The 27741-nt window shown below is 41.1% G+C and overlaps 1 protein-coding gene across 4 annotated transcripts in view; it reads left to right on the forward strand.

Annotated features, from left to right (window-relative positions):
- KHDRBS3 (KH RNA binding domain containing, signal transduction associated 3) overlaps positions 1-27741 on the forward strand; it is a 166715-nt gene that overhangs the window by 94061 nt on the left and 44913 nt on the right. For all 4 annotated transcript variants that reach the window (XR_014255694.1, XM_082433854.1, XM_082433853.1 and 1 more), the window contains exon 6: positions 7078-7273. Coding sequence is in view for 3 of the 4 variants with exons in the window: in XM_082433854.1 (XP_082289980.1) it covers positions 7078-7273 (196 nt within the window). In the remaining variant the exon portion in view is untranslated. The remainder of the gene's footprint in view (positions 1-7077; positions 7274-27741) is intronic.

A 27741-nucleotide genomic window follows, 5' to 3' on the forward strand; every position in this document is an offset into this window, starting at 1 on the left:
ACTCTCCTCTCCTTCCTTCCAACTCTGTGTCTGCTGTCCGTGCCTTTCTTAAAACCCAGACGGTGGCTGACCACACACGTGCCCCGCGCCCCGGGCAGACCCTAGAGGACTCTCCTCGCACACGAGCTTCTCTGCTCCTCTTGCCGTAAGACCTGGACTGCCCCTCGGTCGTCAGCATCCACTCTGTGGTCCACGTGCTCTCAGAGTGTGTGTTAGTGCAGCCACGCTGGAGTTGATGCAGGGGAGGCAAAAGGAGAAAAACGTGTGCTTTCTTTTAAAATCACCTTAATAGGCTTTGGGAAGGCAATAACTGAGGCAAATAATGTGGCAAACAGCGAGAAAACTTCTGATAAAGAACTTGTAACTTAAGCGCAGCCTGGAGCGGACACGTGAGAAAAGCCGCTGAGCACGGTTCTCCTGCCTACGGTGCGTCAGCGCAGCCTGAAGCCAGGTGTGGGTTCCCGCTCCTCCTGTCGACTCCAGTGCCAGCTGAAGGAAGGCTTGGATACCCATCAGGCCAACTGACTTTTCCTAGAATAATGTCAAGCAAGCGCCGCTGAGAGGCTGCAGCCCTGTACGGTGGAAGGAGCCCAGTGGGTGTTTCCTGCGCAGTGGGCGTCCCCTCCCCTCCCCTCCCCACCCTGGCTCTTCAGAAGTTTTAATCAATTTTTTTCCTCTTTGGCCATCAGTCAGTTGCTGGTGTTAGGTCATTTAATGTCACACATTTTCCTGAGCTCTTTCTCTGACAAATTGAAGTTGCAGAGATGATGACCAAGTCATTGTCCTGCCATTCTGGGATTTTTAAGGGGAAAGTAAGAGAAACAAGTAGTTATGGCAGAATGGCTGAAATAGAGCACGAGGGATATGAGGAAAAGTGAAGCGGAAGCAGAAACGATAGCACAGATCATCCTGAATGGGGGGCGTGGGTACGAACACACTTAGGATGAAGGCAAAGTAATCAGGCAAGGTAGTGCCAGAGGGAGGTCATCCCATGCAGAGGGGCAAAGGCTTGAAAGCAGGAAAAATGGGGCCATCTGCCTGGAGTTAGGGTGTGGCTATGGGAAAATCAGAGTCACTGCCAGCCCCTCCTAGCTGCGTGGTCTCAGGGAACTTCCCTCGCTAAGCCTAGTTTCTTCGTCTGTAAAATGGAGATAGGATGTTGAGCACACATTAATCCATATCCTACTTAATTTTTTAAATGTCTCATTGAAGCCCAGACTGTGGCATGATTCCTTTTCTGATTACTCAAAATGATCCCTCACTAAAAATTGAATTTCTGTAGCACAGATATTTGATCAGTCCTTGGGCAAATTGCACATCTCTCTTAACTCCTTTATTATCAATTTCACCGTCATCACAGAGGAAGAAGACTTGTGCTGCATAGTTCCAGAAGGCAGAAGTAAGGTTGATACTTAGAAATGATAAAGATTTTTGCTATTTTTGTTCATAAGGAAAAAAAGTAAAAACATGCTAGCAATCAGAATTGGAAGACAGTGACAGGCTTCAGAGTACGGAGCGAGCTCTCTGTCTCCAAGGGGATACGTCCCTGGATGAAACGATAAGTTTCTTGTACTTTTAAGAGGGTGGACTCTCTCACACTGTCTTATGTTGTCAACAGTTTTACTAGTAACCAGTTTGTAACTTGTTGGAGAAGAAACAGATTGCATTGGATTTCTTACAGACTGTGTACAATGTAGAATAACGTAACACTTACTCAGTCTTTTTTTTTTTTTTTTAATTGCATTGAAGGTTGGATGGTTCGCAGAATAAAGAAAAGAGATAACGACAGGTTTCATAACAGGTCTATAACCTCTGGATCGAAGCTACCCACAGCAGCACTTGAAATGCAGAGTCTCAGTCCCCAGCCTAGGTGTACTGATGCAGACTCTGCCCCGAAACCAGGCCCCAGGTGATGTGTGTGCACAATCAAGTGTGAGAGGAGAAGCACGGCCCTAGCACCGCATTTCAGATGATCTGTAAAGGAGGTCAGAGAGCCGCCAGAGTCCTCTATTCAGAACTTCCAGTCTCCATCAGCCCCGATGGCTTCTTATGTTTGTTCTGAGGGATTATGACCATAGGCTGCGTTTACCTTTCCCTTCTGTCCAGCTTCTCGTTCCCTTGTCAACCTCTGGCAAGAAAAAACAATATCTCAGTGATTAAGCTTTCGGAGAGGTGAAGGAAAGTTGTCACATGTGTTAGGGATTCTGTAGGAAAATAAATTACCCCTCAGGTCATTACTGCGTCAAGCGTGGATCCTCGGATGGATCTCTGGGAAAGCTGATTCTTACTGTGAGACCGGCTAGACCTTGACACTGGATCCGGCAGGCACCCGCTCTGTGATCAGCTGTAGGCCTTTCTCTTCCTGAGGCTCAGGCGTCCCCTGTGTTTCCCAAGGTCACCCAGCTGACAATGCTGGAGCTAGCTTGAGCTAATTCCACAAAATTCATTGTTTTATCATACACTTTTGCTTCTCATGAAATATATAGACAAAAGCCAAACAATGTGGTATATATACTCTTTCTCTATACCACACTGCATCACTGTTGCTAAATGTATGAAATGTACATAAATGTGCTGCTGCTGAATGGATGAAATGAGCACAAATGCGAGTTGTACCTTCTGTCTTCTCTCTCTCCTCACCCTTCAGTTAGCAGCCAAAAGGACAGTATTCATTATAGAGTCCAAGTAGAAGTCCACGTGATAATGACCACTTACTGAGTGCCTGTTTTAGCTTAGGCACTTGATGCAGTTGTAAACCTCACAGCTGTTCTGCAAGAGCTAGATGTTATTAACTGGACTTGTAGATGGGAAAACCAAGGCTCAGCAGCCCAGTGATGACAGGACTAGATTTGGGTATTGAGTGTGGGTGTGCTGGAACCCCCATCACGTGCTTTTTCATCATAGCCTAAAACCTCCTATTAATATATAAACTGAATAATTAGTTCCTAATTGACTGAATACAAGAAGTTATTGATCATCCAAAGCACTCTTCCCATGGAAAAAACTTTTCTCAATTATTTTCACATCTGAGTTTCAAAACCAGAAACCAAGGTCACCCTGCTGAAAAATGCAAACAGAAAGAACCATTACAGTCACACCCCTTTGCTTATGAAACTTTCTACTCAGATGTGTTATGTTTCTGCTTTTCCCTTATCCCCGTTCTGAGCAGTGTGGCACCCAATCCTATCAATTTGAATCAACTTTTCAAGTAAAAAATAAGTAAGTTCCCGTTGATTGTCGTTATAAATGTCATCTACCAGGCACTTTTTCTGTTCTCATCCCACGTTACCAGCCCTGCTGTTTATCTCTACCCTGAACTTCATTTGTGGCGTTGAGTGAGCACTGGGCAGTGCAGCGGGACCTTCACGTTGGCCTGTCGCTCTGCGTGCCTTCCTCTCACCAGAGACCACTTACAGCAGTACTGAGACTGTGCTGCTTGACACCATTCCCGTGGGATTTCAAACTCTTAAAAACGAATCTTCAAACTGTCTCTTGTAGACAAGTATCCCGAGCTACATATATCAAATGACTTGTCTAAAATTCTATAACGGATTCTTTAGTATGATTCCATATACCCAGTGGGCACATAACCTAACAATGTCGATGATGATAAGAAAGAATGGTGAGCTTCTTAAATATAAAGTAATGTCTTTCAGTGTGGTAAAGGACATGAATTTATTGAAATACTGAATATTTTGTGATCGATATAGTACCTTGGACGGCAGGGATGGGGTATTAGATAAAGAAGCAGGAGCCTTATTTAGTTTGAATACACACAGATTGACTGAAATATCACAAATGAGTGAGATGTACCATAAGTAGAAACTACTCTTTTCTGTAATCACATTGAAGATTTTTCTAGATGTATACCAGAGATAAAAAGGTGAGTAAGACTATAGATATTACAGTGTCTATCAGTACAGTTCAGAGAGATTGAAATTTATCTAAGTTGCTGATATTCATTGAGTAGGAAATGGGCTAAATACTGTGTATGTCCTACCATTTTTTCCTTCACCATAACACTAAGAAATGGGTTCTGTATCCCATTTCACAATTGAGGAAACTGTCTTGGAAAGTTCAGACTCTTGATTAGTTTGAATGTTAATTGGAAGGCAGAGGTAAATAAGCACAGTCAGGAAATCGATCTGAATCCAGTGTCCTTGCTCTAGACCACCAATTTTATTGCACCGATTTTTATGACCTAGTATGAAAACAAAAAAAAAAAGATCTAACTTACAGTGCTCAAAAAAGGGATAACACAAGTTGCCTAAAGGTGAAAGTCATGGATTTTGACAGTTTTGAGAAGTACCAGTCAGGTTTTTTGTAAGATGTCCCTCCTTTGGGATTTGTCTAATATTTTTCTCATGATTAGCCCAGGGTTATAGGTTTGGGGAACAAAAACCACAGAGGTAAAATGCTATTTTTATTACATCATATCATGGGAACATACTAGTCACATGACTCACCACTATTAGCTCATTGCTTTTTGTTGCTGAATCGTATTCCATTATATGAATGCACCCCAGCTTGCTTATCTATTCACCTGTTGAACAAAGGGCATCTTGGTTGTTTTAGTGACTAATTTCAAAATTTCAAATTTCAGGTATTCATTGGAGCTATGTAGGAAAGCAGTTGACTTATTAACTGTGTATTCCAAGACCTGTTTCATGTGCTTATTAGTTCTAGTTTATTGTTTGTTCGTATGGTTGCTTTGTTTTGTTTTGATCTGGTTGATTCCTGGGGAATTCTTACATGGAAATGTCACCTACAGACAAAGTTTTGTTTCTTCCTCCACAATCTTAAAAGTTTTATTTCCTTTTCTTGTCCTATTGAATTAGGTAGGACTTCTACTACAGTTTTAATTGGAGTGGTAAGGCTGGACATCCTTGCCTTGTTTCCAATCTTAAGGGGAAAGCATTCAGTCTCTCACCATTCAATATGATATTAGCTGTAGGTTTTTGTAGATGTTCTTTTTTTTTTTTTAAACATCTTTATTGAAGTATAATTGCTTTACAATGGTGTGTTAGTTTCTGCTTTATAACAAAGTGAATCAGTTATACATATACATATGTTCCCATCTCTCTTCCCTCTTGCATTAGATGTTCTTTTTTAACTTGAGTAAATTTACCTCCGTTCCTAGTTTGCCGAGTTTTTATCATGAATGATGTTGCATTTCATTAAATACCTTTTCTGCTTTATGTGATCTTACGATTCTTCTTCGTGAGCCTTCTTGGCGAGGTGGTCACATGGATTTTCACTAATGCTGAAGCAGCCTTTCATACCTGGAACAAATCCCATTTGGTCGTGACGTGTTTAATACATTATTAAATTCACTTTGCTACTACTGTTTTTGAGGATTTTTGCGTCTTTGTTCATGGGAGATACTGATTTATGGTTTGCTTGCTTGTTTGTTTCATTGTATAATGTCTTTAATGTCTTTTGTTTCCCCTTGGACCACATGTCTCTTCCTCGGGATGTCAGAGACCACCTAGCTCAGCCCCCTGTCACCCTTCCTCGGCCTCTCTGTCTCCCAACCCCTTGACCAGTTGTGGCTTCCACAGGTGGACTTAGAAAAAAAATCTTGGGAGGCACCTCCTGTGACAGGTCCCCATAAGGGCTCAAGACCAAGTGGAGGCTGGTCACTTCTGTCTTCCCCGGTGGCCCAGGCCAGTCCCAGCCTCTGACTAGTAATGCAGAAATAATTTTCAGGAGGCACGTCTGGTGACCACCCTCAGAGAATGAGTTAGGAAATGTTTCCTCTGATTTTATTTTATGGAAGAGAGTGGAGAACTGATATCATTTCTTCCTTTAATATTTGATAGAATTCACCAGTGAAACCTCTGGGTCTGATGCTTTCTTTTTTGGAAGATTATTAATTATTGATTAAATTTCTTTAATAAACATAGTTTTATTCAGATTATTTAATTCTCTTTGTATGAGATTTGGTCATTTGTATATTTCAAGGAATTAGTCCAGTTCATCAGAGTTAACAAATTTGTGGGGCTAGAGTTGTTCATCATTTTCCTTTTTTATCTTTTAATGTCCTTGAGGTCATTAATGATGACCCCTCTTTCATTTATGATATTGTTGTTGTTTTCTTGTTTAGCCTGTCTAGAGGTTTATTAATTTTATTGATCCTTCCAAAGAACCAGCTTTTGGTTCTGTTAATTTTCTCTGCTGTTTGTGGAATTTGAGCTCTCAGCTGTGTGTTTGCTATCCCAATCAAACAAGAGAAGAAGAGAGAACTGGTCTGTAGGCAGCCACGTTATCTGCTTGGTTCTCCTTGTTTGGAGGACATTGTCCATAGGAGGTGGGTCAGGCTATGCCTTTATTTTCTGGTGGAGCCAAATTTCTGTCCTCATTTCTTCATAAGACTTGCACACTTCCTCAAGTTTTAGCTTACATTGGGCTCTTCTGCTTCCTGCCTTCCTCTCTGACTTGGAAGTCTCATTGTATAATGAGACTTTTGTGTTAGAAATACATGAACATGTTGAATTCTACTTCAGAAAATATATGTGTTTATTTAACCTAAGAATGATGTTTTCAGTCCCTAGGTAGTAGATACACTGTTTGGGAAAGTTCATTTTATTCCCTCTCTCGTGGAATCTGATGTCTGTTTTCGTCCCGGGTTTGCCAGCTGTGTGTTCTAAGACAGTCTTAAGATCTGTTTAGGCCTCCGTGTCCTTGCCTGTGGACAAGCCAGGCAAGGCCCAGGCCGCAGTGTTGGAGTGAGGGTTGCCTGAGGCCCTGGCAGGACGTGATGGAGGGCTGCTCGGTGGATGCAGCCTCCCCAGACGTCGGCTTCCTGTTCTGTGTCCCAGACAGACGCTGGCTCCCGGGGTTTCTCTGATGTTACCATATTTATTGTTGCTGGACTAGCTGCCTAAATGACTTAATTTCCTTCCTTTAGGTAGGTACCTGTTTCGCATTTGCTTTTAGTTTTCACTTTGCATATGGTTTCCTTATTTCTTTTTACAGAATTATGGAACACTGATTTTTGTGAGGTATAAATGCATGCGAACAGTGGAATGCTAGAGAATACCATGAGGCTTGCTAATTTGACCCTCTTGCTTGCAGGGGAAGGGGAGGAGTCGCGGCCCGGCCGGTGGGAGTCGGGGTACCGCGAGGGACGCCGACTTCCAGGGGAGTCCTTTCCACGCGAGGGCCAGTGAGTCGAGGAAGAGGACTTCTCACTCCCAGAGCAAGAGGCGTCCCCCCAGCTGGGTACAGACCTCCACCGCCGCCCCCAACACAAGAGACCTACGGAGATTATGTAAGTGGAGGTGTTCTGATGATCTGCGACCCAGACATAGCGTCGGGTGTTGTGACCAGTATCCCTCACCTTGCTTTAGCTCTTTAGCAAATGTTTATTGAGTGCTAAATAAGTACTTGGTACCAGAGGCACAGAAAATGTGAACAAAATAACCTCTTTGGTCAAATAACTTAAACCTCAGATATGGAAGATGAGTTTGGGTGGCGGCGAGGTTCAAGACCAGGTCAAGGGGGCGTGCGGGCAGCCCCCAGGAGTGTAGCATGGCACTTGTCCACGGTCCTCTCCAGGTTGCCTCTGAGCGATTCAGTCATTTAAAAAGCAGTCGCCTACGTATACCAAGCTGTTTTTACCCTTCAGTGTTTCCACTTAAGCTGTGCTGCTGAATACCGATTCTTAGTGGAAATTCTTTTCAGTGAAGAAAATAAAAGTTCCCAGTTTTTTAAATTAATGCATTATCAGTTTTCCCATTTATCATTCCATAATTCTTTGATATGGTTCATAGACTTATTTAACATAAGAGAAAGAAAATACATCCATGGAAAATGGGCGGCAGGGGGTGAGGAGGGCGGAATCTTTAACAAGAATACAGAACCCCTGGGATTCTTACTGTAACTTTCTGGTTAACATAAATGAGGAAGATAAGTACTGGATAGATGTTTCATATTAGTAATTGAAAGTATTAAAGAAAGAGTATATGAACTGTTGTCAAAGAAGGGGAAGTACTGACAGGCCTAAAATGCCAGAACCAGTAGGTTTTCATGTCTCCCTTTAATGGAGGTCTCTTGCTAGGAGCTCAGCACCTCTTTGCACAGTTTCTGGAACTTTCAGTAATTCCTGGGCCACAGACAACTTCTTCAGTGTCATCTGCAGCCACCAAAGGAGCTGAGTCTTTGTCCTGGTCATACTGAACTTCTTATAATTCCCTAAATGTGCTGCGTCCTCTTAGGCTTCCAGAACTTTCCTCGTGTAGCAGCCTCGGCCTCGAGTGCTCCTCCCCCTCATCTGACTGTTTCCTGTTTGTCCTTGCAGACTTAGGTCAGCTGTTACTAGGGAAACTCATGGGAGGCAAGAGCTGGCCTGTTGAGCATCACCGCAGTCTCCCACCTGACCGTGGCCGCTGGCAGGGCAGGGACGGAGAGCTGCACCCCTTTGCACTGGCAGAGCGCACGCTGGGAGCTCAGCGAGTTATATTCTGAAAATAAGTGCCATGGGGACAGCTTCACCATTTGGCTGTTCACTTGGGGAAGGCTGTGTCTGTGTCTCGGCTCTGTGTTCTTTACAGTTGTACGTGGTCCTGTTTACTAGTATTCTTACCAAGCTGGCAGTTGTGCCTCAAATTCATCCACAAAGGCTGAGTCTCATGAGAGTAGCAGAGACTGAAGGAAAGGAAACGTTGTGAAATTCCTTTGAGGTGGCCCGGTGTCTGCTTTTTTCCACCTTGGCGTGCCTTGAGTTCCCTCAGGTTTGGGTGCTGTAGATGTGGCTGGATGGTGTCGCCGTAATCGCCAAGGCAGGGGGTATGGGAAACCTGGATCCTAGGCCCCCCTGTGCTATAAACATGGTACGAGTCAGGCAAGGTACTTAGCTTTTTTTGGCTAAATCCACCAATCCACCTGTCTCAGAAAGAGCCAGTGCCTTCTTTCCATACATTAATTCATCTTTCCACTCAGCAAAGATCGATTGAATTCCTACAGTGTGAACCAGACACACACATCCTCTGTCTCAGTGTGTATACCCTGGTGAGTCTCAAATGAAATTAGATGAATACAAATAAAAATTTCTTGAAAGGTTAAAGTCGAGGGGAGCAAAAGGAAGAGAAATTCAAGGCACTTGGTTTTTCTGTGTTTAGCTCTGAGTTTTATTGATAAGTGATGGGAAAGGCATGAAAACAGTCGATTTGCAAAGTACTCTGTTGAGTTAATAACACCCCTTCCCATCCACTACCACGGCTAATGGGATGGTGGCCGTGCAGAAGAATATGTGTCCTGTCAGGAGCAGACGAGGGCTGGAGGGCTCTGAGCAGAAAGGCAGCCCGCGTCGCGTGAACCCACACTCACGCCTGGCGCTCTCCAGGCACGCATTGTCCCTGAGGCTGCATTTCCAACACAGCTCGTACTCATTCTGCCACACCACAGCGTTGCCTCCAAATAACAGACGGCCACTTTGGCTGTCTTGCTTATAATTTGCCATTGGTCTTAACCGTTTGAGATTCTAAAGATTACTCGCACTGTACGCTTAGCTTTGCAGCATGGGAAGGGGAAAAAAAACCTTTAAAAAATTATTTTGTTTATTTGCTTATTTCTAGGATTTTAGATCATGTGGGTATACTACAAAATATCCGACTTAGCCTGGGTCCTGGAACCCCCCAGAATGGTTATTCATTCACGTGGCAAGTGGGAAAGTTGAAGCTGGTCTTCTTAGAGTATACTAAAATAACTATTCCATTGAACTGGAATAACCATAAATTAGACTCTCAACTCCGTGGGAGTAGGGACCCCCGACCCCACCCCTGCACCCACCTTTGTATTCTCAGCACCTAGTATAACATCTAGCACATAGTCGGTCCTTAGTACATGTTTGCTGAACGGATGAATATTCTCAAGACCGAGTTTTTAAAAATTACCACCTGTGGAGAACCCACCCCAAATGCCTCCTGTGTGCTTTGTCGTTTTTAGTCACTTAGCGGTTTATATCTAACTTATTAGCATGTCACTGTGTAGTGCAATCTTCACTTAGTATACGTCTGTTTCTAGATTGTAGACTTGTCAGGAAAGGCACTGTGTCTTGTAATTAGTCTCTAGCCACTAGCATAGTTTCTGGCACATTGTAAGCACTTAGTAAATGTTTACTGGACTAGACAACCCTGCACAGAGACCAGGTAAGTTTTCCTAACGAAGGTTGCCATTGATCTTTTCTAAGTCAATTACTGTAACCGTCCCGTGGGAAGAATATGATAGTTGGCATTTGGAAAAAGATCTTCCCTTCATTATTCTTGTGCTCAGAGGGCAGTTGCAGGTTACAAAGACGTAAGACTGATTCTGTGTAGCTCCTGAAAATAACAGAGTCACGTATGATAAGTCTGATCTCAGTATGAGAATGCTTTCAAGAAGGACGTAACATTTAACGAGAAACTGCTCTCCATGAGGCACTTTCTTATATGTCATGTCATGTTGTTCTCACAGCCACTCAGAGAGGTATTGTGATCCTGTTGTACAGGTGAGAAATTCAGATGTGGGAAGTTAGTGTCTTTCCCCACGTCACAAGGGTGATACAGAAGGAGCAGATGCCGGGTTCACGATGCAAGGCCTGTATTCTATCTTGAACAGCCCGTGCTTGATTGAAACCAGCGCTCTGCGAGCTGAGATGATAAGGTCTCCTCACCTTTGGGGAAAGTGCAGCAGATCCTGTACCCTGCTGTCATCAGGAGTGCAGCAAAGGATGGCAGGAGATTACGTAACCTCTGTGGTCCCTTGCAGTTTAATAATTCTCTGGTTAAAAGCTACCTTAAGTAGGGAAATGAGAACTGAGAACCATTAGGAAGAATGGGATGGGTTAGGATTTAAAAAATAATAATAAACAAAGCATTATTACATTGATTGGCAAAAAAAAAAAAAAAATGAAATAGCACTTTCACTGTTTAAGAATTTCCAAGCATCTGTATCTCTAAAAAAGGCTTGTCATTCCTTTGGAACTCAAAAATGTAATTTTTAATGATTTCCTTGAAATACATTTGTGGTAATAAATGTTCTGTTTCTATAGAACTTGTTGGTTATATCTAACCAATTCAGTTTACTTATTTTAACTCTCATTTAACATTTAGTATCTGAGGCCATTATTTCCAGAATAAAAGATGCAAAGAAATCATATCAGTTGCTTATTTAAACAAAAAAGGGGATGAAACCTATTCTTTCAAGATCCTGCCACAACTGGTGCTTTTTTGAGAAAGTATACATTTCAGTCCTTAAAATACTCAGTATTCTTCAGATTATGTATACTAAAACGAAGGTATTTCAATACAGTTTTAGGCCCAAGAAAAAACTCAGTGTATGGTATATGTAAATTTTTTTTAGTAAATAGTTATAATATGCCCATAATAAAAATGTTGCCTATTAGCCCAAGCAAGAAAGCCTGATAACTTAAAGGTATTTTCTTGTCGAAATGTGCCTATTGAAATTGGACTGATTTTTCTCAAGGTGAGTTGGTGAAGATAACTTGGTCATTTACAATGTCATCTGAGCCCACTGTTCTTCATCGGAGTCACTGTGTCACAGAATATTCCCTGAGTATGTGTCATTGAGAAGAACATCTGTTGGCAAATAAATCTGTTCCACTGTAAGAAAGTTATTATCACAAAAAGTACATGTAACACACAGTAGCCATTTGAATAGTATAGGCTCACCACCTCTCCGTGAACACCAGTCTTCTGAGAATAACTCTAAGAATACAAGGCAATTCAACACGATTAGCTTTTTTCCAAAAAGGAAGAAAACAGATAATGGATGTGTTTTCAACCATTTGAGTACAAACTGGGACCTGCTGCTCCACTTTTCACTTAGTAAAGTTAGAGATAATTACAGTAACTTCTCATCTCTTTTCAAGAATAAGAAGCACCTCTTCCCCAAAATGACATTGATTAATTACTTATGTCCAGATAATTAAATAGCTGACAAATAATTAGTGTAACCCAGAATATATTCAATGAGAGCACTTTAACAATTCAAAATGTCGTAATTACACAAAAGGACATGTTTGATGCTTGCTGACCGAGCCCAACTTACATGTGAATTTCTAAAGTGAAGTCATTTTTTACACATTGCTTTAGGCTCCACATACAAAGAAAACACACAAAGTACAGCGGCCCTCCATTATCTGCAAGTTCGACATCTTCGGATTCAACCAACCACAAACAGAAAGTATTTTTTAAAAAGTTCCATAAAGTTCCAAAATTGAAGCAAAACTTGAATTTGCCACATGCAGGCAACTATTTACATAGTATTTACATTGTATTTACAACTATTTAAATAGTATTTACATTGTATTACTATAAATAATCTGGAGGTGATTTAAAGTACAAGGGAGGATGCGTAGGTTATATGCAGATATAACTACATATCCGTTTTATATAGGAACTTGAGCGTCTGTGGATTTTGGTTCCGACGGGGTCCTGGAACCAATCCCTCGTGGATACCGAGGGACGACTGTAGCTGCGTATTCCCCACACACTCAGTCTGGTCGTTTTATTTACTGTCTCTGAAAAATCTTGTCCATTGCCGTGATTTCACGTGACATTTGTGTGTTAATGACTACTAGATCTGCCTCTCCTCCGAGCTCTCTCTAGGGCCCCTTCCTGAGTCCCTCCCTACAGCCCCGCAGCTCCGTGCAGGCTGTGGTGTGGCCTGCAGGGGCCTTGTTCCTCCCAGGGCCCTCGTTGAGGGAACAGCACCTCCATGAACCCAGGCGCCCAGGATCTCGTTCGTTCATCGTCATTCCCTGCATTCACACGGTAAACACGGCTCACTTCTTCATGAATAACTGTTTGATCTCCAGTTAATCTACGTCACAGCTGCTTTAGGGAAGACGCTTGTCCTCCTGCGTCTTAGGAAACATTCTTGCCAACCTCCCTGCGTCCAACTCCTGTGTTCTGATGATGGCCTCTCACAGTGCCTGCACTTTCCACAATTCGTAGTTACTTGTTTGTATATCGTTTTCACGTCTGACTTCTCGCTAACTTTAAGTCTTTGTTTACTCTTTTATTCCTACCACCTAACATATAGTAGTCCCTCAGTAAATGCTGGTTGTTTATTTTATTTTATTTTATTTTTTTAATTTAATTTTATTTATTTTTTTATACAGCACGTTCTTATTAGTCATCCGTTTTATACACATCAGTGTCTACATGTCAATCCCAATCTCCCAGTTCAGCACACCACCACCACCACCCCCCGCCGCTTTCCCCCTTTGGTGTTCATACGTTTGTCCTCTGCATCTGTGTCTCAATTTCTGCCTTGCAAACTGGTTCATCTGTACAATTTTTCTAGGTTCCACATATATGCATTAATATATGATACTTGTTTTTCTCTTTCTCACTTACTTCAGTCTGTATGACAGTCTCTAGATCCATCCACATCTCTACAAATGACCCAATTTCGTTCCTTTTTATGGCTGAGTAATATTCCATTGTATATATGTACCACATCTTCTTTATCCATTTGTCTGTTGATGGGCATTTAGGTTGCTTCCATGACCTGGCTATTGTAAATAGAGCTGCAATAAACATTGGGGTGCATGTGTCTTTTTGAATTATGGTTTTCTCTGGGTATACGCCCAGTAGTGGGTTTGCTGGGTCATATGGTAATTCTCTTTTTAGTTTTTTAAGGAACCTCCATACTGTTCTACATAGTGGCCGTATCAATTTACATTCCCACCAACAGTGCAAGAGGGTTCCCTTTTCTCCACACCCTCTCCAGCATTTATTGTTTGTAGATTTTCTGATGATGCCCATTCTAACTGGTGTGAGGTGATACCTCATTGTAGTTTTGATTTGCATTTCTCTAATGATTAGTGATGTTGAGCAGCTTTTCATGTGCTTCTTGGCCATCTGTATGTCTTCTTTGGAGAAATGTCTATTTAGGTCTTCTGCCCATTTTTGGATTGGGTTGTTTGTTTTTTTAATATTGAGCTGCATGAGCTGTTTATATATTTTGGAGATTAATCCTTTGTCTGTTGATTCGTTTGCAAATATTTTCTCCCATTCTGAGGGTTGTCTTTTTGTCTTGTTTATGGTTTCCTTTGCTGTGCAAAAGCTTTGAAGTTTCATTAGGTCCCATTTGTTTATTTTTGTTTTTATTTCCATTACTCTAGGAGGTGGATCAGAAAAGATCTTGCTGTGATTTATGTCAAAGAGTGTTCTTCCTATGTTTTCCTCTAAGAGTTTTATAGTGTCCAGTCTTACATTTAGGTCTCTAATCCATTTTGAGTTTATTTTTGTGTATGGTGTTAGGGAGTGTTCTAATTTCATTCTTTTACATGTAGCTGTCCCATTTTCCCAGCACCAGTTATTGAAGAGACTGTCTTTTCTCCATTGTATATCCTTGCCTCCTTTGTCATAGATTAGTTGACCATAGGTGCATGGGTTTATCTCTGGGCTTTCTATCCTGTTCCATTGATCTATATTTCTGCTTTTGTGCCAGTACCATATTGTCTTGATTACTGTAGCTTTGTAGTATAGTCTGAAATCAGGGAGTCTGATTGCTCCAGCTCCATTTTTTTCCCTCAAGACTGCTTTGGCTATTCGGGGTCTTTTGTGTCTCCATACAAATTTTAAGATTTTTTGTTCTAGTTCCGTAAAAAATGCCATTGGTAATTTGATAGGGATTGCATTGAATCTGTAGATTGCTTTGGGTAGCATAGTCATTTTCACAATATTGATTCTTCCAATCCAAGAACATGGTATATCTCTCCATCTGTTGGTATCATCTTTAATTTCTTTCATCAGTGTCTTATAGTTTTCTGCATACAGGTCTTTTGTCTCCCTAGGTAGGTTTATTCCTAGGTATTTTATTCTTTTTGTTGCAATGGTAAACGGGGGTGTTTCTTTAATTTCGCTTTCAGATTTTTCATCATTAGTGTATAGGAATCCAAGAGATTCCTGTGCATTAATTTTGTATCCTGCAACTTTACCAGATTCATTGATCAGCTCTAGTAGTTTTCTGGTGGCATCTTTAGGATTCTCTATGTATAGTATCATGTCATCTGCAAACAGTGACAGTTTAACTTCTTCTTTTCCAATTTGTATTACTTTTATTTCTTTTTCTTCTCTGATTGCCATGGCTAGGACTTCGAAAACTATGTTGAATAATAGTGGTGAAAGTGGACATCCTTGTCTTCTTCCTGATCTTAGAGGAAATGCTTTCAGTTTCTCACCATTGAGAATGATGTTTGCTGTGGGTTTGTCATATATAGCCTTTATTATGTTGAGCTAGGTTCCCTTTATGCCCACTTTCTGGAGAGTTTTTATCATAAATTGGTGTTGAATTTTGTCAACAGCTTTTTCTGCATCTATTGAGATGATTGTATGGTTTTTATTCCTTAATTTGTTAATGTGGTGTACCACACTGATTGATTTGCCTATATGAAAGAATCCGTGCATCCCTGGGATAAATCCCACTTGATCATGGTGTATGATCCTTTTAATGTGTTGTTGGATTCTGTTTGCTAGTATTCTGTTGAGGATTTTTGCATCTATGTTCATCAGTGATCCTGGTCTGTAATTTTCTTTTTTTGTGGTATCTTTGTCTGGTTTTGGCATCAGGGTGATGGTGGCCTCATAGAATGAGTTTGGGAGTATTCCTTCGTCTGCAATTTTTTGGAAGAGTTTGAGAAGGATGGGTGTTAGCTCTTCTCTAAATGTTTGATAGAATTCACCTGTGAAGCCATCTGGTCCTGGACTTTTGTTTGTTGGAAGATTTTTAATCACAGTTTCAATTTCATTACTTGTGATTGGTCTGTTCATATTTTCTATTTCTTCCTTCTTCAGTCTTGGAAGGTTATACCCTTCTAAGAATTTGTCCATTTCTTCCAGGTTGTCCATTTTATTGGCATAGAGTTGCTTGTGGTAGTCTCTTAGGATGCTTTGTATTTCTGCGGTGTCTGTTGTAACTTCTCCGTTTTCATTTATAATTTTATTGATTTGAGTCCTCTCCCTCTTCTTCTTCATGAGTCTGGCTAATGGCTTATCAATTTTGTTTATCTTCTCAAAGAACCAGCTTTTAGTTTTATTGATCTTTGCTATTGTTTTCTTTGTTTCTATGTCATTTATTTCTGCTCTGATCTTTATGATTTCTTTCCTTCTGCTAACTTTGGGTTTTGTTTATTCTTCTTTCTCTAGTTCCTTTAGGTGTAAGGCTAGATTGTTTATTTGAGATTTTTCTAGTTTCTTGAGGTAGGCTTGTATAGCTATAAACTTCCCTCTTAGAACTGCTCTTGCTGCATCCCATAGGTTTTGGATTGTCGTGTTTTCATTGTCATATTTCTCTAGGTATTTTTTTATTTTCTCTTTGATTTCTTCAGTGATCTCTTGGTTATTTAATAATGTATTGTTTAGCCTCCATGTGTTTGTTTTTTTTACGTTTTTTTCCCTGTAATTCATTTCTAATCTCATAGCCTTGTGGTCAGAAAAGATGCTTGATATGATTTCAGTTTTCTTGAATTTACTGAGGCTTGAGTTGTGACCCAAGATGTAATCTATCCTGGAGAATGTTCCGTGCACACTTGAGAAGAAAGTATAATCTGCTGTTTCTGGATGGAATGTCCTATAAATATCAATTAAATCTATCTGGTCTGTTGTGTCATTTAAAGCTTCTGTTTCCTTATTTATTTTCATTTTGGATGATCTGTCCATTGGTGTAAGTGAGGTGTTAAAGCCCCCCACTATTGTTGTGTTACTGTCAATTTCCTCTTTTATAGCTGTTAGCAGTTGCCTTATGTATTGAGGTGCTCCTGTGTTGGGTGCATATATATTTATAATTGTTATATCTTCTTGGATTGATCCCTTGATCATTATGTAGTGTCCTTCCTTGTCTCTTGTAACATTGTTTATTTTAAAGTCTATTTTATCTGATATGAGTATTGCTACTCCAGCTTTCTTTTGATTTCCATTTGCATGGAATATCTTTTTCCATCCCCTCACTTTCAGTCTGAATGTGTCCCTAGGTCTGAAGTGGGTCTCTTATAGACAGCATATATATATGGGTCTTGTTTTTGTATCCATTCAGCAAGCCGTGTCGTTTGCTTGGAGCATTTAATCCATTCACATTTAAGGTAATTATCGATATGTGTGTTCCTATGACCATTTTCTTAATTGTTTTTGGTTCGTTTTTGTAGGTCCTGTTCTTCTCTTGTGTTTCCCACTTAGAGAAGCTCCTTTAGCATTTGTTGTAGAGCTGGTTTGGTGGTGCGGAATTCTCTTAGCTTTTGCTTGTCTGTAAAGCTTTTGATTTCTCCATCGAATCTGAATGAGATCCTTGCCGGGTAGAGTAGTCTTGGTTGTGGGTTCTTCCCTTTCATCACTTTAAGTATATCATGCCACTCCCTTCTGGCTTGTAGAGTTTCTGCTGAGAAATCAGCTGTTAACCTTATGGGAGTTCCCTTGTATGTTATTTGTCGTTTTTCTCTTGCTGCTTTCAATAATTTTTCTTTGTCTTTAATTTTTGCCTGTTTGATTACTATGTGTCTCAGCGTGTTTCTCCTTGGGTTTATCCTGTATGGGACTCTCTGTACTTCCTGGACATGGGTGGCCATTTCCTTTCCCATGTTAGGGAAGTTTTCGACTATAATCTCTTCAAATATTTTCTCAGGTCCTTTCTCTCTCTCTTCTCCTTCTGGCACCCCTATAATGCGAATGTTGTGGCATTTAATGTTGTCCCAGAGGTCTCTTAGGCTGTCTTCATTTCTTTTCATTCTTTTTTCTTTATTCTGTTCCGCAGCAGTGAATTCCACCATTCTGTCTTCCAGGTCACTTATCCGTTCTTCTGCCTCAGTTATTCTGCTATTGATTCCTTCCAGTGTAGTTTTCATTTCAGTTATTGTATTGTTCATCTCTGTTTGTTCTGTAATTCTTCTAGGTCTTTGTTAAACATTTCTTGCATCTTCTCGATCTTTGCCTCCATTCTTTTTCCGAGGTCCTGGATCATCTTCACTATCATTATTCTGAATTCTTTTTCTGGAAGGTTGCCTATCTCCACTTCATTTAGTTGTTTTTCTGTGGTTTTATCTTGTTCCTTCATCTGGTACATAGCCCTCTGCCTTTTCACCTTGTCTGTCTTTCTGTGAATGTGGGTTTTTTTCCACAGGCTGCAGGATTGTAGTTCTTCTTGCTTCTGCTGTCTGCCCTCTAACGCTGGTTGTTTAGATGGATGGACAGACATGGATGGATGGATGGATGGACCCACACACAGAGAGATGATTACCTTAGCCTCCTTAGTCCCACCTTTGCTTGTTGTCCTGCCCTAACCCTGGGTCCTTCCCTTGAATGATGTATTACTCATATTACTTCTGGTGTGCTTTCTGGTATCTAAAGTCTGATGATGCTACTGCCCCGCCAGCCCCAGAACGTAAGAACTAGTTGAGAAGTTTAGGAGGATAAAGTTGAGATTCTTCTAAATGATGTCTGAAGGCTTTCTTCACTGCCCTCTTCAGCCTCTTAACCCCTTCTGTCCCCACATCGTCATTTTATTTCAATCAATACCTGTACTGCAGTTCCTTAAACATACCAGGACTGTGTGGCTATCTGTGTATGTACTATTGCTTCTCTTCTAATGCCTTTTTTTGTTCTGTCCCTACCAATTCTTTTTACTATTTATTCTTCAGCTGTGAAGCCTTCCTGGTCCTACTCAGGCACCCCTGGGTGCACGTGATGCCTGCCTCAGTGTCTGCTTACTTGTCTTTGTTCCCTGTAGGGTGGAATTCTTCAGGGCAGGAACTATGTCATTTTTTTTTTAAATCTTAGTTTGCCCAGAGCCTATCACAGGGCCTGACATTTTGGAGATACTAAATAAACATATGGAGGATGGCTTTTATTAATGCCAACTAATTCTGTCATTCCGTGTGTCATGTGCCTTGTTAAACATACTTAGTGAAATAAAACTAAAGCCAATTTTAGCAAACATTTAGTGACCTAATAGGAAAGACAGTGCAATTTAATAAAGAGGATATTATTCTGAGATGTAAAATACTTGGTTTCTAATCCTCCTTATTGTCTGTATCACATCTGTTTTTTTTTCTTGTGTAAACTAACCTTTTTAGTTTCTGCATCTGCAAAATGCAGGTGATGGTACTTTACCTATAAATCAGCAGGTTAGACCAGATGCTGTTCTAACCTCTTTTCCAACTTTAAAATTCTATAATTGGTTGTTTTCTGAAATTTACTTGGTTTCCACTCACCCTAAACATGTTCTTTTAATAAGAAATTGTATTTTCATCAAATAGAAATCTTGATATTGAAAGGAAAGTCACAAAATAAACAAAGCAAACATTCTAATGAGAGAAACAAGCTAAAGGTGAGTGGCTCTGAATCTTTTGAATTCTAAAACAAGTTTTGAAAAATAATTTTAAAAGTGAGATCTCTTTTTAAATGCAAACTCACCTTTCAAGATTTATAATCTAGAATTGTCTTAGAAATTTTAATCATATTATTTTTTAACTCATTTAATTATGGTTGCATCAGCCTTCTATTCATGGGAGGTATTTACCATTCACTAATATCCCTTGATATCTTAATATTGTGTAATCATTTAAGCTTTTGAGCCTGAGCTGATGGGTTAATCACCTTTAAACATACATACAGTGGGGCGTTCTAGATGAAGTCGTACGAGTTCATCAGAATATGAAAGCTCTCTCAGGTACTTGAAATGCTCTGATTATCCAGCTGTATGGTGTTTACTGAACAGAATGTGGAATTGTCCTCAAACCACTCCATCTGGTGTGGCAGTGCCTACTTGAGCGAGGCAGGGGATGGCTGGGCACACGAAGGACTTTTACACGTTTTAGAGAAGGATGTGCAGGCTCCTTGAGGCTGCTGGGCCGTAGGAAGTAGCAGAGCCAAGTACATCTGACTAGAGCACCAGGCGCTTTTCTCTTTAGATCCTCCCATCAGGGCCTCCCCACGGGGGATGTGGTGTGCAGTGGAGCACGTGGTCCCCCCGTGCTTCCCCGTACGCTGCTGCCCCAGCCCTCACAGTGCTGCCGGGTGGTGTCTTCTCCCAGACAGGAGGAAGGAAGGAAGGTCACTAAGCCACAGACACAGGGGATAACCCAGCCTGCACTGTGCAAGGGTGGACATCCCCTCCAGTGGCCTGCGGGCTGAGAAGTGGGTGAACTGAGATTGGATCCCGGGTTCCCTAACCCAGGGTCTGAAGCTTTTATTCACAATATTCTCACTTGTATAGTGTTTATGACCTAGAAGAAGTGAGAAAATAAGTGAGGAAAGAATATAAGAACCAGAGCTGGAGACACAATCGTAATTGTATAGCAAGGGCATCCCTAGCCATGGACCTTTCTTCCAGATTGATGCCCTTATCTGGTCTGTCTGAGTGACTGAAGAGGATCCTGAGCTTTCTAGGTGCTTCTTTGTAAAATCATCAACTTCAGTCTTAAGGTCAGAAGTTGCTGCTCTAATTTATTATATGTTTGGAAGGACAGTATCTGAAGGAGATGGCTTCATTTGGAAACGATCACAGAAGTGTAGGACAGTTTCTCCTAACTGGTTTAGTCTTCTAATGTTTTTCTGATTCCGTAACCACAGGAAAACAGTGTACTCTTCAACTTTTAGAAGTTGATGGAAGAAAAGGCAGCTGCCGTTTGTTGGGTATTTACTTTATAGAACGTATTAGTGTGCCGGGCACTTCTCCTGTATCGTCTTATTCACTCCTCACTTCAGCCCTGTGAGGTAAACGTGATCACCAGACCGTTGAGAGAGGATGACTAATTTTTCCCAAATCACACTTCTAGTAAGTAATGATACCCACATGCCCTTATTTTTCTTCACAAGCACTTTTCTCAGTGCTTTACGTGGATCTGTCATATCCTTAAAACACCACATGAGATAAATATCAATACTTTCTAGAAGTCATACAGCTGATTGGGGCAGAGCTAGAATTTGAAGCCCAGCGTCTGGCTCCAGAGCCCACTCTCTTAACCAAAGATCCCGGTGCTTCCTGGACAAGTCAGTTTCATCTAATTTAAAACTCTGTTTGTGGACAGAGAAACTGACAAATGAATGGGAAAAATTGCTTAATCACTTCAGACATGAGGGTTCCTATGTGAAACTTAGAGCAAGAGGCCCGTGATTGAGTAGTAGTTGGTTTTACTAGTCCTTCTGCAACTACTGGAGGGTGTGTCCTCATAGGACTTCTGCCATTGGTTAACCTAACCCAAGTGTGAAGGGTCAAAGAGACAGTTTAAATGGGAGCAGAAATCTATACCTTGTGTTTGTACACAAAGACATGCCTTTCCTGCCTGTTCTGTAGCATCAGACTCATTAAAGCTGTAGGAAAAGAAACTTGTCTCAAGAAAGACGCTGCTACCACCATCAACAGTGTCGTTGTCTATAAAATGCCTCCGCGGGGACCACCATTTCTCCGTTTGCCCTAGGAATAAACTCTTCTGAAATTTTGTCAACTAGGAACATCAGTGAAAGCCTGTAGGGAAAAACCAAATATATCTTTAAAATGTACACATAATTCTGCGATGTAGACTTTGCTTAAAGACTCAGGGAAGTCACGTTCCTTGTCATTCTTCTGAGAGCTCACCTGAAGTTTTAATTGTATGACTAGTCTGGGAGTTTCGGTCCAGATGAGAGTTGTACTAACGGCAAATTTTCCCATTGCAGTGACTACTGGCGTAATTTTTTTGACAATTAAGTAATCTCTAAACTGCTTCAATTATCTTGTTTTCCACAGTGAGAAATTTAATTAAAACAGAGTTACAGATTGTGAAAAGGTTATTTATGAAAATGCATTTTAAATGTGGATTGAAAAGCCTAGGGACACCTTTTTATTTTAGATAAAAAGATGAAGGTTCTGTAATTTTTTATATCCATTTTACCAGAAGCAAGAATAAGAGCAGTGTGCAATTTACTTGAAATGTCTATCAGGAGCTTCACAAATCTATCTCTTTCCTAAATTGCTTGAAAACTTGACCTCTTTTAGAAATGTAAAACTTTAGGAAATAATTTCAGATTTTAAAGTTGTGAATATGAAGGGATTTTGTTTTTGTTTTTCCTCCTTTAAGCAAAAACAACCCCCCAAAATGTGCTTTATTAAGGGAGTAGAGGACTCTGAAATGGCAATGTCTCTAAGGCATGGGAAGCAGATTCTGTCTCCCTAACTAGGCTTGCGCATCCAAGTAAGGTGAGCGAGCGATTGTAGTTGAGCTAATGTGAGGGGCGTGTCACATCCCTTGGGTGAATCAGGGCAGAGGCTGGGAGGGGAACTTGAGAACCACTAGACTAGTCCTCTGTTACGGTGGATTTCCCACAAGAACCTGCCATCTTCGTTTTATTGTTTTCCTTGAGCTTTTCACCAGCGTGCGTAGAACTCAGTCCTCGCCTGCAAGTAGACCAGAGTCTACGAAGGAACAGTTATCACCCTCACTTTGAAGCCTTTCACAATCCCCTGGAAACGTCAGGTGGTCATTATTTGGATCCACGTGTGTACATCCTATTTAGGGTACTTACCTTAGAGTGATGTGATCACTCTTTAATTTGTCTTACTGTTTCCCATTATATTTTAAGCTGATGATAGGGGCCATGGCTTTTTATCCACAGAGCCCAGAATTGAGTAAGTAATCAATGTTTGATTTCTTGATTCAGAAACAAAGCCCAGTGATTATTCAGGAGAGGAACACCTGCAATTGACTTACATACAGAGTGTTTAGGGAGGACGGAGGAAGGAAGGCTAACTGCTTGATGGAACGTGGGAAGACTTTCCAGAGGAAACTGTGTAAACCAAACAGGAAAAGGGGCTGGCAGCACTGAGACAGGGAGAGCTGGGGGGCGGGGTGGGGGGGGGACACTTTCCATGAAGACTCACATGACATTCTAAGGCATAGGCACATGCAGGTGCAGGTGTGTGCAGGGACAGCCAGAGCGCTCTGCTGGTACAGTACTGATGAGGTTTACTAGCGTCTTTTTATTTATACCTTTATTTTTATTCTATTCAGTTTGTTTATAGGTAGAATAGAGCTGAGGTACATAACAGTACAGGGAATCTTGAAAGATACTTTAGGGCTAAAGCAGTTTAAAGTACAGTCACATCATCAGGTTGGGTGATACAAGTGGAAGACCAGCTGGCCATCTCGATATGTCCTCATAGTGTGGCATTATCTTGGGGAGTTCATTAAGGTACAGGGTCTGACCCTCAGTTTTATAGGGTCAGGCAGAATATCAGTGGTTAAAAGCAAAGTCAGGAGCCAAACTCACTAGTTTGAAATCCTTGCTGTGCCTGTAATTGCTGTGTGACCTTAGGCAAGTTGCTTAACTGCTCTGTGCCTCAATTCCTAATCTGTAAATGGAAATATTCGTGCTTATCACATGGGGTTGTTAGGAAGATTAGGTAAATTAACATATGGAAAGTATTTAGAATAGTGCCTGGCACATTAAAAGGAATATTTAGTTCTTCAGTTTACCAATATTGCTCCATCTTTCAGGGCCAACTCTTGCTAACTGTGCCCCAAACATTAATATATGAAAAACAAAATATCCAGTACTATTCACACCCACCAAGAAGATTAAAGTTAAAAAGATAGTTTGAAGTGTTAGCTGGAATGGGGTGCTATAGGAATTCTCATCCACTGTTGTGGGAATGTAAGTCAATGCAACTGCTTTGGAAGAATGTTTGGTACCACGTGTTAAAGGCGAAAACATGCCTCCCCAAGAGCCAGTGATTCTGCTCTGGGAACCACTCAACAGAGACTCATACTTGGATGCACCACAAGACGTGCCTAAGAGGCATGTAGGCAAAACTAGAAAGAAGCAAAGTATTCATAACTGGGGTGGATAAAGGAGTGGTAGTACAATCATACAGACCAAGTTTTCAAGCAGCGAGAAGGAACCAGGGCTTGCTGCCTGCAGCACCGTGGACAGATCTCACGGGCACGCAGTTGACTGAAAGAAACCTGGCACGAAGGGGTAGCCACTCTGCTTCCATCTCTGTGGAGCTCGAAAGCAAGTTAACCTCCCTGGTGGTGTTGAGAGTCAGGATGGCGTTCCTTTGTGGGGGAGATAATAACTGAGGATGCGCACAAGGGGAGCTCCTGGGGGCTGTTGATGTTGCCTTTCTTGATCCGGGTGCTGGTTTCATAGCTGTGCTCACTTGGTGAAAATTCACGAAGCTGTGCACTTAGGATTTGTACCTTTCTATGAGTTATTTTATGCTTGAATAAAAAGTTTAAAAATGTGATCAATCTGTGTATTAAAAACGTTGTATTAGACAGACCAGATACTCTTGTTTATAACAGAACAGCACGTCTTCCTTCAAGCAGATTTGTTCAAGCCGAACAAACCTTCAGCACATCTGGTCCCTCTGCTGTTAAACCAGATGAGAATCTGAAGGTTTCTGGGTGAGTCTAAAAGCTGAGCAAGGAGAAATCTTAATACTAACATTATGAAGCTCTGGTAGTTGATGCTTTCATTGTGGAGAAGCCTCTGCACCGTGAACTAGGTGTGCCTCCGGCTGGGCCAGGAGCCCCTTCCCCTTCGTCCCGCGACTGGAAGCACTTGCTGCCTCTCCCCTGGCCGCTCCTCCAGGAGCACATGGAAGGCTGAGTGAGCCCATAGTAGGCGAAGCCCCTGTTCTCAGGGAGACGACATTTCCAGTGGAGGATATAGGCCATAATCAGATATGTTGGGTATTGATAGGAATCAGCTGCCAGACCCTTTTAGCATTTCTGGCTGATTTTCCCTTGGGGCAGCCTTTCTCACCTGGGGTTCCAGAACCCACAGAACATAGAAAATGATGTGCATAATTATTTCCTTAGTTTCCCAGGGGTGGTACAAACGACTGCTGTTCTAGATGCATGGGAGAGAAGTGAACTCACTTTATACGCAGTGGACACCTTAGGGCACCGGGCTTCCACTCTCTGGTGGAACGCTGGTTGAGAAAGGCTGTGAACGCTTCTACCAATTCCTGAAGAGGTAGCTGAGAAGCTGAATTGAGCCTTAAAAGAAATCCAGAATTTGGGAAGGATAAAACAAAATAGTTGGAGTTTAAGGCTCCCCAAGTTTGGGTTTAGGGGGCTGATTAATCCCCTAGGCTTTGGATCAGAACCCAGAAAAGCTCTACTCCCAGAGGAAGGCTTATCATCTCAGTCCTGTGTGGGGTGCAGGTTGCTAATTCTTCTGTCCTCCACCAAGAGCAGATACAATCTCTCTAGAGGAATAGAGCAGTGTAGGCCTTAAATTATTTCTCTCAATTTTTCATATGTAATTGCAATTAATCAAAAATTATAGGCATACAAGATGAGGAAACAGTAAAAAGCAGACCGCGATGGATTCATGTAGCAGACACAAACTTTAAAATAACTATACTCTTTATAATCATGGAATTAAAAGATAAAGTTGATGATTTAAGCAGGCAACTGGCAAATATAGAAAACAGCCATTTTAGAACTGAAAAATAAAAAAAAATAACGGAATGGTTTTAGTTGCAGATTAGACACAGATAAGGGAAGAAATAGTGTACTGGAGGTTAAACCAATGAAACAGAAAGACAGAAACCTGGACGACACAGAAGGTCGCATGAGGCACAAAAGCCTCCAGCGGCACCTCATTCCCTTCAAGCCCCAAAGGCGTGATGTGGCGCCTGCACTTCTCCCCCGGCTCACCCGCTGTGACCTCCCCCCTCAGGCCTCTGTGTCTGCTGTCCTTCTGCCTGAGACACCAGCATAGCTAGCTTCTCCGTTTGCTCACATTTGTATGCGGTCCTTTCTGTGAGGACCCCTCTGGCACCTGTCCGAGGTCTCCAGCTCCTCCACACCCTCACCGTGCCGTGCACTGTGTATGTGAGGGTTGGTGTTTGTGTGCTTCCCCACTGGAATGTAAGCCCCATGAGGACAGAGGTGTTTGTTTTGTTTTGTTTGTTCAACACGATATCCCCAAGGGCTTGGAACAGTAGGCATTCAACAAATGCCTGCTTCCTGGGGAAAATGGCAAAACCGATACAAAAATCCTTAGCATGAGTTACATAATGTGGGCTGAATAAAATTTAGTTATCCCCCTTTTTCTCATCTTTGTGGAATTTCTGGTTTAATCTTGCTTTCTTTAATTTTCTATTTACAAGTTTTCCCTTCCCTTTGTGGGATTTCTGGGTTAACCTCTTTGTTATTTTATCTTCTGTATTGTATTGTATTATATTGTATTTCTTGTCAAATCTAAATAAATCTAGTTCTATCTCAGATACAAACTGAGAGAAGAGAAGACTTTCTATGAATAATTGATGTAGATGTGTTTTTAAAAGCTGTGTTCAGATGTGGATAGAATTACAACTACTGTTGGTCAGCCATTCCTTTATCTAAAAACCACAGTAGTCGTTAATACTAGTATTTGCAGAATGAAAATGTAGACATCACAGTTTAGACAACATTTTAAGAATTTATCACATTCAACAAAAGAAAAATACCTGGATAGCTCTGATGTTTCTCTGGCCTAATAGCTTGAGAGTGTTAAAGGGAACAGGTCTTCAATAAAATGGAACTAGCTTTATTGGGCAAGAACTGTGCCAAACAGCTTTCATAGATATTTTTTTTGGTTAATCCTCCCACAACCATTGGAAACAGCCAGGATGTGGATTATGATTATAAAATTGAGGTGGAAGGGAGGGTAGGTGATTTCCCGGAAGCCACATAGCCAGTTAAGAGGCAGAGCTGGAATTTGAACGTGGGCATCAGACTCCAAAGACTGAGATGAAGAAGTTGTATGAGTCTAGAAGCCGCATAATATACTCCTCACAGCCGTAGATCAACACGTGGGGATGCAATTTGATTGTTGAATTAATGATGTCTTATTTAAGTGATTATGGGGGACAGATTCTTATTTAGCATTGTTATTAATGTTGTGATTTTGTCCTTAATTATAAAATAACTTGGTTATGTGATATGTTCATGGTCATTGCTGATACTCAACGAGGATATTACTATTATTCAGAACCCCAGCAAGAATGAATTTCTCAAAAGACTATTTTTAGCTAATGTGTATGTTTTATAAACTCAAAAGAATCATGGTAAGAATAGACTTAAATAATCTCTTAACACTGTATTTTATGTGAAAACTTTTTACATTTTGAAATGACCAGGTTTCACCCTGGTGAGGTGGTGTGTGGTCAGCATAACTGTCTCCTTTTAAAAGGACTCAAAACCTAAACATTATTTTCAAATCACTTTTGTAAATTCTGTGTTTAAAATGGTTTTTCCCAGCTTAAATTTTATGCTTGATTTTACTTGTGACAGAAATAGAATTAAATAGGTCACGCTGTTTCCTTTATCCTAGAAAATCTTTTCTCTTCAGAGCAAGATTTCTTTGGTATTGGGCCATATGTCGGTGGAGTTTTCAGGTCGCGAATGGCACATGAAGGATCTCTCCCTGTGTTAGGGCGTGTCTCGCCATAATGTGACCCCCTGACACCTGTCAAGTGTCCAGGTCACCCCGTCAGTTCCATTTAGACATCGAAGACAAAAACTCAGAAGTGGATCTTGATGAATAAGTCTCTTTAATGATTCAAGAATGTTTATTAATATACATTTATTTCTTGTCCATCTTTGTTCACTCTTTTTAATAATGTTCTGACTTTCAGGAATAGAATACAGAGGGTTTTTTTAAAAAATATTTATTTATTTGGGTGTGCCAGGTCTTAGTTGAGACACGCATGTGGGCTCTAGTTCCTGGACCAGGGATCGAACCCAGGTTCCCTGCATTGGGA

The sequence above is a fragment of the Balaenoptera physalus genome (genome assembly GCF_965194825.1).
Source record: "Balaenoptera physalus genome assembly, chromosome: 17".
Lineage (NCBI taxonomy): Eukaryota > Metazoa > Chordata > Mammalia > Artiodactyla > Balaenopteridae > Balaenoptera > Balaenoptera physalus.